General features: G+C 29.8%; 1 protein-coding gene across 5 annotated transcripts in view; it reads right to left on the reverse strand.

Moving 5' to 3' along the window:
* Positions 1 to 6,269: 6,269 nt before the first annotated feature.
* The window catches only part of LOC145941559 (uncharacterized), a 59,004-nt gene continuing 53,111 nt past the window's right edge, over positions 6,270 to 12,162 (reverse strand). For 2 of the 5 annotated variants that reach the window (XM_083047706.1, XM_083047704.1), the window contains exons 16-20: positions 12,146 to 12,162; positions 11,794 to 11,947; positions 11,497 to 11,620; positions 11,006 to 11,154; positions 6,270 to 10,710 (exon numbers count right to left, since the gene is read on the reverse strand). The exon at positions 12,146 to 12,162 is cut by the window's right edge and continues 170 nt beyond it. In XM_083047706.1, coding sequence (XP_082903832.1) covers positions 10,459 to 10,710; positions 11,006 to 11,154; positions 11,497 to 11,620; positions 11,794 to 11,947; positions 12,146 to 12,162 — 696 coding nt within the window. In that variant the 3' untranslated portion in view covers positions 6,270 to 10,458. Of the gene's footprint in view, positions 10,711 to 11,005; positions 11,155 to 11,496; positions 11,621 to 11,793; positions 11,954 to 12,145 lie in introns of those variants that run through there. The other 3 variants (XM_083047705.1, XM_083047703.1, XR_014426182.1) reach the window with 2 other exon arrangements.

The raw sequence follows: 12,162 nt of genomic DNA on the forward strand, positions 1-12,162 counted from the left end.
ATAGAGAATACATTCAATAATTTAAAAAATTAAAAATCCAAGATCTAACGTTCTGGCAAATACCATGGGGTGTCCTTTTAATCCCTTTAATCTTTGTAAACTTCTTAACGACAATGTATGCAAACAAAGATATGATAAATATCTACAATATATCATCTGCAATATATGCACGTGTAACAGATAAAAGAAATATTTTTTACGTGTATAAAACAGAGAATCACTTATTTTTATTTTATACACATTTTTTTTTTTACGCATAATGTAAATAATTGTATCATTTTTGCGGAGAAAAAATTTTTTAATGTTATAAAATTAAATTTCAACATATGTTCTTTTTTGAAAACATACAAAAGCAAAATTATATTGTGAGTTCGAACGGATGCGATTATCAGCTGTGCGGTTGACAGTCAGTCATCCGATAGTTAATTAGGTGAAAACAATAAATATCTTAAGAAATTATTTAGCCTCTTTTGTAGATATGTCCAGATATGTTTTTAAGTATTCATATTATTGTTAATAGAATCTTTATTTTGTACTTTTTTCTTATATTCATCCTAGTAGTTTCGAAAATATTCTGTTTATAGTCAATCTGCAAAAATATATTGACAAACAGGTATATGTATTTATGCAGTTGCACAATTGTAGTGACGTAGTAAAAATTATTAATTCAATCTGATAAAGCCAAAAAATTTTCAAATACAATTAATTGTATAATGACAATGAGAAAATAAATTTGAGATGCAATCTCAAAGATTAATATTATTTATACAATTGTTACAATTATTTTAACGAATTTAAAGTAAAATCGTACAACAAATATATTTCAATGATCTATTTTCTAATTTAATAAAATTTAAATAAAATAGATTCTGATACAAATCAATATGTATCAGACGCCGTGATATATTCCAATTATGAAATAAGACTTATGTATATATGATTCTTCTATATAAATCTCCGTAATCTTCTTTTAACTATAAAATATAAATTATTAGTATTATTATTATTATTAATTATTATTAAATATTATTTATAGGCATTTATATAATAATTAATTAATAATGATATTAATAATAAATAATTAAAAATAAATAAAAAACACACCAAATATTAATATATTATTGTGAAAATAACATCACACAAAGTTATATACTAAATAAAAATTTTATAAAAATATATAATCAGTGCTATCATGCATTTTCGGTAAAATTCTAATAATGTGTCAATTTGTATAATTCTTCGTGCACTGCTAAAAGTATATTCCCGTAAGTCACATGGCATTTGTCTCGCAAGAGTGTATATATATATATATAGTCTCATATGTCTTGTTAAATATCCCGCTACGTGACAGACTATGACTCTCGACCAGCAAGAGTAAATTCAATTAATGTCATTTTCTTTCTTTAATCTACTGCTTTTGCCAGATTTTTACGGATAGAGTTAACAGCAATATGCATATACGTACGCAACAATATTTTATAATGTCCGCGCTAGAGACGAGACAGTCACGTCTGATTACACTAATGAATAGGAAAGGCAGTGCAAACGTTGATTCTACCGTATTATCTCGAAGTCAGCTTGGCAATCGATATTTTCTAATGTTTCGCATTTATCTGAGGAAACAAGGAGACTACTGTTTATTTTATTACTTTATACGAGATACGATAAACGTAACGTTTGAAGTCGTACGTCAGTTCGTATGTACTTTCTTCTAGAATAACTATAAAATTTTATTTTACGTTATCAGAATTCATGGAAGGATCTCATCTAAAAATGGCAATATAATCTCTATTTGTTTTTTTTTTTTTTTTTTTTTTGTTTGTTTTCTTCGAGATCTCTCATAATCTCAATAGATGCGTAATATGATGCGTCGAATGACTATCTTGTAACCAGCACATTATCTCGTAATTATTTACGTCTAAATTACTGATGAATCCCAAAAGTGACTTCGAGACAATATCATTATCTCTTATAGTACATTAGCTAATTAGATTGATACCGCGCGTAGTAAAGCATCAGTTGAACAGTGATAGCAGCTGAATATGCTCTCGAAGACAAATTTTAATCGCACCTTACATACAAAAGAAAGTTTTGCGAATCATGACAATGTCGAGGAATAATATAGCGTATAAAGTTTCAAAGTAACAAAGTGCTTGCTAAAATTAATGTTGAGGACTGTAGTATAGGAAGAATGAAATCCACAGGTCTCTAAATTCGCGATACAAATATATAAATACTTGCAAACGTAGCTTAATACAGAGATATGGGTGTGATTTGATTAATGTATTGCGCGCACGTCTAAACGATTGACAGCGATGATGACTGTCTTTATCCCATTTAACATTAATTATCTAACGATACAACACTGCCTATAAGTATCTAATGTATCAATCACAGCGATACACAACGTATGTACCTACATTTATAGCCAACGTCGGGTATATTATCAACATAGAAACATCAGCTTAATCACTTTATGCTACACGTAACATACGGTAGCACTAATTACGCTAATAAAGCGGACAAAAGATCTTGCGCATTCTACATCCTTCGTCCTGGGATAACTCTATACAGACAGTAAAAACATCGCCCAAAGTATTCGTACCAGAATATCTTTACTTTTTATTAATATTTTTTTCTTTACTTCTAATAGAGTAAAGCCTTTTGTAACAATATCTTATTTTTCTGTACGAAATTATCCCAAAAACACCTGGACGCAGAATATAGGCAAATGCCGCTTCATCCACTATATTAATCTGTAAATGTGAGCATGTCTTTTACGCGTACGTGTATGTGTTTTTTTTTTTTTTTGCGCGTAACTGCGACGAATATAAGTCTACATAAATGTACATATCGTTGATACCACTGATTGTACGATTAGGATTTGTGCCGAGCACAAACAAGCAATCACATTCAAGATTCTCGCGTTATATTCGCCATCGTCTTCTTCGAATACTTACACTAAAAGCAAGCCGAAGTCTCAAAATATATTTGAGCTTGCAAAATTATTGAATATATCTTTTCTCAAATTTATACCTCGTATCCGGTCTTATTACTCTCTTCCACTCTTCTTCTCTCGCTTGTACATTATTAAAAAAAAGGAAACTATTCTGCCTCGCTAAAAAATGTTTAGCTTGAAAATCTTAGAATTTGATAAAATATTGTTGTAGAGAGAGAGAGAGAGAAAGAGAGAGAATTTCAAAAATAGTTTTAAAGAGCTCTAATTTCTTGCTCTTTAAGAATTTTGAAAATATAATTTGCTTACAAGATTGCACCAAGTGAATAAATAAGATGCTTTGTTTCTAAAAAAATGTAATGGAGTTGAAAAATCATTTTTTCTGAAATTTATTATAACCATAAAAAAATTTTAAGTTTTACCTGTTAAATGTATTTCTTAAAATTTCTCTGTGATGCTGTTTTCATAAAATTATGCAATCTTAAAAATTATCTTTCTTTTTTTTAATTAATATCAAGTATCGGCGACATCATTAACGCAATTTCTATTATATAACTTCTAGAAAAATAGGGCTCCAATTAAATTTAAAATAATTACATCTTTGGCTACTAATATTCTTTTACGTAAACATTACAAGTACGTTTAATGTACGGATTTAAACTGACTATTCATCAAATTAATATTATATATTCAGAAGTATAAATATTCTCTATTGAAAAATTTGTTTTATCACTGCCGTTAAGGAATCTAAAAAGTACAAAGTATTCTATATTATAAATTTTATTAGAGCTTTTTAATATCGACCTACACTGTTCATTAAACATATATTTATTTATAGCAAGTTTGTATTATATTTCGATATTTTACGAATTTTAACAGAAATTTTACAAATTTTTACAATTAATAAGACAGTTTAATGAAATTTTATTTAAATTAGATAAAAATAATTTATAAAATATATATAACTAATTAAAAAAATTAATGCACAAATATCTTGTTTTACATTTCGTACATGTGTCTGGTCGATATTAAAATCTTTTTGTATAATAGTATATCAATCTTCAAGCTCAGTAACGATTGTATAGTTGCATTATTTTCTCTTAAGATAATTTATGTCTAAATTCTTTCACTCTGAATATAAAGATCTATTTATTAAATTGAAGAACGCAAAAAGTCGGACTTTGCATTCCAATCGAGTATCATTTTTTCTCGATATTGTTCGATATAAAATAGTATCATGAATAGTAGATTAATTAATACGCAATTCTCGTATACATCCATAATATTTGTGTGCATATACCGACTTTTGACGTTTTTATTGGAAACAATTTTCTCTAAAGCCGACGAGAATTGAGGAGGTCGAAAACAAAGATAAGCAACGAATGCATCTGGATGCATCTGTCACAAATAAGATTTCGCAATTAAATCTATCAAACTTCTTACTTCGATGCTGACAATGAGAAAGTAGTACAATTTTCTCATTAGCAATTGATATGCGTTTTGCTTCCGATTCTCCCAATATCGAATCTAATTACACATACAAACGCACTCACAATAAGTGCAAACATTATTCCGTAACACGCAATATTTGTGCAACATCTTGCGACGATTCATATTTATGTATACATATACATTCACATGCGACGTGTAATATCTTACGCTACCTTACTATCCGACATTGACTTCACAGGAGTAGTTATACATTTTTGTAGTATCTTTTAGAATGAATACTTCTTCGCGCGAGAGGGAGAGACATCATTTTTGTATTTTGTGCGCAGCATTTTTTCACATCTTCGATGCAAGTGAATACTTGCCAAGGCTTCGAAAACTTACGAAGTCACTATTCACGAGCGTAGGTGGAGATTTCTCTACTAAAAACTAATATATTCTTGGGTGAATGAGTGTAACGCTAAAGTAAATAAGATTATCGGCGCAAATTACTGGAGAGAATTATAACTACATAGCGCACAAAGCGAAATATACTTTCATCGAGTTACATAACTTTACGCGAGCGGCCTACGAGAGTCTAACAAATCTTACATATATATAAATTTACATATAACAATTTACATATAAATTAACACAACGCTACAACTGCTCTTTAAATTGACCACGAATATTAATTTGCATAAGTCCTCTAACATAGAATCTTCATCTGTTTAAAACGATCATTAAATCTAGTAACTAATATTATAACGCTCCTTTAGAAATTATATCTTAGCCTTAGGGTATACATTGATCTTGGAAATATTTTCTGTGACCATTTATATTAGAAAGTTTTTTTTCACTCGCTAATGTCACCGTTTTTGTATACATATATATGCAAAAATAAATATAGTATAAGTTATATCTTTTTCATGCTAATCATGTAATATTCTTTATCTAGATCGCATTATATGCGACAGTAAGGAAAAAAGTTGACAAAAACTGAAATAATAGACAGAATTTTTTTCGACACTTGAATTGCTCGAGTTCTCGTTGAAAATCGATTGAAACAATTCGACACATTAAAACTCGAACCTTTTTTCTTCGAACAATTCTATCATTGCTATTGCCCTTACGTAGAATATAAATTTGTTTATATAGTAATCTTAAATTGTTTGATACAAAGTAAAATGCCAAACGTTCTTTCTTGTTATTAATATACATTTATACAAATATATTTACGCATTATTGCGTACTTCTTCTAAAACTTAAAAATTGATTCTATGCAACATTTATTTACGACGATATCTTTTTTAATTGTCCTAAAATATCTTGTTATTTGGAAAATATTCCGAATAAGATAAACTTACATCTTTTCAATTTTAATTAAAATATAAATAATAAAATTAAATTCCTTATATTTTTAATTTCTCGTACATTATATGTTACTATAATACTTATCTCTCTGTAACTATAAAATCTTACACTAATTTTTTCGGTATATTACACATAATATTAGCTATAGTTTCACTTTATATATTATCCATGTGTATATATGTTTTCATTAATACATATATGTATATATATTTAATATACATATATCTAATATTAATCATTGACTTTACACTTCATCACAATATTTTATTTACGCACCTGCGATCAAAAATATTTGTGTTTTATCTCAATAAATTATTAAAAAATATTAATAACGTAATGAAATGTTTGAAAAATATAAATATAGAGTTTCATGAAAAATAAAATATAAATCATATTTTTATGAAAATTTGATAATAATATTATATAAAATAAATTTAATCTTATATATAAAATTAAAATTTATACAAAAATTTATAAAAACTAAATGTATATAAGATGCAGATAAAAAAATAATAACTGTTACTTGTAATATGGATATAATATATAAATGGAAAAAATACATACTTTTTTTATAATTGGCAGTAATTACTGTTTTTTAACTCAACACGAAAATGTGATAAAAAAATTATAAATTACTCATATCTATGATGATTACAAGAATATCGTAATAATAGATAAATAATAATTGTTAATAATTGTATAATAATTATGATAATTTGTATAATAATAATTATGTTATGTATAATAATGCATACTATTTAACATAAAATGTAACAAATAATTAAATAAGGTACTGCCACTTCTGATTGTCTCTATCTTATCTTTCTTCAAATACATATGAAAATAACGTATAATATATACATACGGAATATATTCCGTAAAAAAATATTTTGTAACGCAAAATAAAACGTATATAAATATTAGCTCTTTTTCTTGCACCCCCGAATAATAAATAATAATCTCCGCGAATGTGCAGTATATACCTTTACCTCTTACAGTAATATTATGAGGACAATTTTAATAGACTATACATCCCCGAATTACAATTATATATTCTAATTATTTAACTAATCACTTTCGTATTCTAAATTTACAAATAATTCCTTATTTTATTTCTTAATAAATAATTTATTGTCCATCATGGAACATTTCCTAATTCTATTTATTGTCTGCTCACACAGTATTGTCGGTTATTTAAATATATTATCCATTTTTACAACTAAACTGTTGTCTGGATACTAAGGAAGACCATTATTGTCCAACGTTTTTTTTTTCTTATTGTCTGTATAAGTTCTTGTCTTAGAAAATCATTTTGAGATGTTTGAAGTACCACAATATTTTTTTGTAAATAATAAAAAAGGCTTTCTTTATGTAATGCATTTGCAAAAAATAAATTTACTATAAGGATGTATGTTTTCTTTTATCTAAAGTAAACTGCTCTCTATCAAATATCACTTATAAGTATTATAAATAATGGACAGAACATTACTATCTCATTAAAATACAACAAAAAATATGTTGCTTTTTTCCTGTTCTTAAATGATAAGAAATAAGTTCAAAACAGCTTTAATTGTTTAAATTTATAAATCTTGACGAAATTTTAAAGCTGAATTCTTGAGCTTTAAAATACTTTATTTGAAATTTGCTCTACTATTACTTTTTGCATAATTATATTTTGTATCTCGTAATTTTTTGGCCATCTATTTAAAGTGGCTCTTTAATCTTGTTGTGGAACATATTTAACGAAAAATTAGAGCATAAATTTTGCATCCCAAGAGTAACAAGCGATCAAATAATTAAATATAGCTCATAGATAAACCAAGCTGGATACTAATTATTGTCATCTCGGCCAACAATACTGCTATTCGTCTCGCCGCTTAGAAAAAGTCTAAGTCAGTTAGAGAGTAAGGCTCCTATAGAGATTCCGTAAACGATACACATCTTGTATAAAGTATACTCATTGAAAAACGATTTCCCTAGAGTGTGCAGATCAAAAAGGTGCTGGTGCAGAGTATTGTCCCTAGAATTCAGTCAACATGTTTCTTACGTCTATCGAGTACGAAGGCCCTACGTACAGAGGCGGATCTCGGCCTGTGAGGCTTTTATTTAGACGCAACTTTATTTCGAATTTCTTCCATCCATCCATGATATTCCTAATGCGCCTAATGAAAAATCCGCCACCGTCTACTAACACTAATCTACAAGCCTCTATGCTTTAAATTGTGACATTACGTATAATGACTTTTATAAGTACAACTTACTTAGTGCTCGATACGCTCGATGCAAACGTATCGAATACTTCGTATTGAATTAGAATATGACAGGCTGAGCAATGCTGTCGATTATGCAACGTCCTTTTACTTGCAATTATTTTTTTTCTTTATCAGCAGTATAATCAATTGAAAATCTATTTATTGTAATGTATAAAAAAAATTCAGTTTAAATTTTTTTTTTTAATCAACTTCATGAATATATTATACAAAATTCACGGTATCTGAGACTTCTTTCTGTGTATATATACACAGGAAGTTTCAGATACTGTGCATTTTTTTCGAATATTAAAAAAAATGTCTTTTATATACATGCTAACGATGAGTAAAAAATATTCAACGTTCTCAAGAAATATCGAAACTCATTGTAGTAAATGTGAGAAATTTATCCCGTTTTTCCGTTTGGCTCAGCCTAACATCAGAGAGTTCTGGCATACCGTACCTTTCGATACGATAAACGCTGGAAAGTCCGAAATAAACGAAATTACACGAACACAAATAAGCATTTAGACTGCAACGCTATTTCTCACCGAATACGTAGTAGCGTTTACAGTAAGTTACGCGCTAATATAGTACTTTATCATGGCAGTTCATCTCTGATTCGTATATTACGTTAACACATCCTTGAGATGTCCACCTCGTGTTTACATGTGGATTAAATATCGAATAAAACGATTTGTTTAGCGTTTATCGTGTCCAAAGGAAGGCACAGTATGCAAGACGTCTCTGTTACGTCTATATTTACACATGCGTCTGTAAACTTTAGATGCGTGGCTCGTGTTTCCGATAAACACGATTATTATATAATATAGATAGAACTAACTAGACATACGTTGCAATGCATTATTTTTTTTTTTTTTTTTTTACATCGATAAGCACATAGACGGTTCTTGTCGTAGGATATATTGTCGTATGCTGTAATATTTCATTTAAAATATTTATCTGACGGTACACACTGATCGCATTTCATGCAATAATCGTGTACGATTTTTCTTTTTTAGCGGGTGTGCGCTTAACTCGTTCGTTTACAAAAATACAGTTTGTCGATTATATATATTGCGCATTTTTTTTCAATACGTTTTTTTTCTTTACCTTAACAATACTCGTTAAATTAATTTCTGATATTATTAAGATATCTCTGTGTATGTGTATCACAAGCTTTTGAAAAATCTTTTTCTCACTTTTCTTTCTACGCAGAAATATAAGAATACATGAACGAAAATCTATTCAAATATAGATCTATTTCAAAATAATGTCTACAATTCTCTCCTATTTCCATGAGAATTGTTCATAAATCACAGATCTTCTCTATGATTGCCGAATTTACCTCCGCGTTTCAGAAAATAAGAGAGCTTTATAAAATATTTAATGATAAATTCAGCTGCTTAATATACTTTTTGTCCGTGTGATTATAAACGTAAGATTTTAAAATTTTGTGTTATAAAATAGGCATCTCATGTGAATCCTAAAATATGTATAATCTATTATTACTTACATCGCTTATTCCGCTCTCAAAAAACGACTCATATCGTTACCATTAAACGTTAATTATCAATGAACACCGTTAAACGCACACCCTTTAAATCAAGAATTTCGACCACTTGGTGGCTCATATACAGCTGTCCTAAAATCGGCAGCGATACAAAATATTTTTTGTCGCATCATATGCGGTGATTTTTATTTTGTGCACAAAGCCTCGAGTTTTTTGGGTTTTCTTATTTCAATACCAAAAGTACACACATCGGCATGGTTGATCCTCTCTTTTGTGTCTAGTAATTTTCTAGAAAATGGCTTATTTTATTTGAACTTATGTACGCAAACGTCCACGGTGTCCGTATACAGCTCCATTTAAGTAAAGTAGTGTATCCTATATGTTTCCGATTATCTGGTTCTCCTTTTTTCTTTGAATGGCTTATCAAATAATTCTTCTTACGAAAAGTCGCGAAGGGATGAAACTTTGTGTTTGTAGTCGAACGAGCTATGACTGACAATGAGAGAGTTGCGATAGAGCAAATATCCAATATTCGGGCATGCGAATTGTAATTCATAGCATGATATGAGAAGGACTTTTCCTGCCACGGTTGCCCGCTCGACTTAATTGAATCAATCTTATTGTTATCACACGAGGAAAGATTGATCACACTCCATCGACATTTATCGTCCAAAGCTTGGCAAACATTGACGATTGCCTGCCCTCGTCGTGATTCTTATCCTGCCATCCGTGATTATTCAATTGACGAGATTGATGATCTTTGTTTAATACTCACAGCTCTCTCTTCTCTTCTCAGATATGTAGAAAATACTATCTTCCGTGAATGATGTTTAAGACGATATAGATCATATATATTTACTTTGGATTTTCCCCCCTCGTCAGATGATACGAAAGTCCAATCTGTGCATCTTCTTCTTTTCACTTCCATTTTAGTTATTTCAGTTATTTTGATATTGTCCAGTTATATTCGTTTTGTTGAACTCGAACGATTGCGCCTTTTCGTTACACTTATCGATCTCGGAATACTTTAAAATTTCTTCTTGGATCCACGGTACGTATTTGGGCACGTAAGCGTAGACTCCGGGCAGTTTTGGATGAGCGCATTTTATGCCCCAGCTGACGATACCGCCGACAAACCATCTCTCTTTATCGTTGTTATCCCGACACAATAAAGGCCCTCCGGAATCGCCCTTGAAGGAGAAAAGTAATTTGTGATTTCGCATTATCTTTTATTTACAAGAAATAATTATGGAAAATAACTTAACATTTTTTTGTTTAGAACTGTCCCACGAGAGACTAATAGAACTAGATAATTTGACAATATTTCGCAAATTCTCGTAGAAGATATCCCGATAATTAATATCAAGTAATTATACTCGAGCAATAACATTTGCAAAAAATTCTCGATTTTTTTTCTCAATGTAGATAAAAATTTTCGTTGTTTGGGGGAACACACGCGCAAGATAAATATTAAAAAAAACTTACCTGACACGCGTCCTTTCCTCCCTCCATATAACCAGCGCAAATCATTCCGTCAGTGACGTTCAATTCTTTGTGCGTTAACCACATGTTGCAGAGGCTTCGATTTATAACAGGAACTTCGACCTCGTTTACGGCCGGCTCATATTCAGACCCTGAGAAAAAGCAGTAGAATAACAATCGGGCTCGTTTTCGAAAAAGGAGTAACACCATATTTATGCTCTCTATAATTACTTAAAAAGTTTAAACCATATTTATTGTTTGTAAAATTTATTTTAGATACGCATATTTCACATTCAAAGCGAATTTAATTCAAAACTATGGAATTATCCCTCGTTTTGAAAATTTCAATTATAAATAGATAGAAAGTGCAGTCTCTAATAAATATTCGTGAGTGTTTATCTTTCGTTAGTTAAGCAAACTAGTTTTTTGAAACCTCGAAAAAGATAATACGTCGATTTTCGCAATATTTTTTTTTCTAATAATAAAATACTTACAATCGGTGTCGTTTTTCTTGCCCCAACCGATGACGGTACAAACTGTACCAGGTGTAAGATTGGTGGTAGGAGTTGGTAGGCACACAGGCCTCACGTGATCGTGATAATCAACTCGCTTTTCCAGCTACGACACAGAACACAGAGTACATGGCATGAAAAGATATATCGAGCTTAAAAAATTGGCATTTGAATCCGAATAAGAAATAATAATAATTTCGCGTGATAAATATAGCATCAAGTGTACAAACTTCAATATTTTGATCACATCGAAAATACCTAATAAATGTGTGCACTTACTTGAAACAACGCGACATCGTTGTCGTGGGCGACATTCAAGTTGTAATTCGGATGGGCTATCACGCGTCTCACTTTAAATTTCTGGCCTACATAAGAGTGAGAGAGTCTTCTAGCAAGACCGAGCTGTATCGTCCAACCAGACACCTCCGACTGGCTAAAACTGTTCACGTGAGGAAGAATAAATTCTTTCTTTTTTCCCGGTCAGTCATTATATTAACATGTGATAGAACAAATTCGCTTAAAATTGTATTTTTCGCGCATAAATATTAATTTGATTAATCGTAAATTATAGATAAATATTGATATTTCATATCTACATATAACTATGTTTCGTTTAAAATGGATTACGTACTTGCCGACGCAATGAGA

This window comes from Prenolepis imparis, unplaced genomic scaffold, assembly GCF_030444845.1.
Source record: "Prenolepis imparis isolate NDT839.2.m4 unplaced genomic scaffold, iyPreImpa1.0 SCAF_10, whole genome shotgun sequence".
NCBI lineage: Eukaryota > Metazoa > Arthropoda > Insecta > Hymenoptera > Formicidae > Prenolepis > Prenolepis imparis.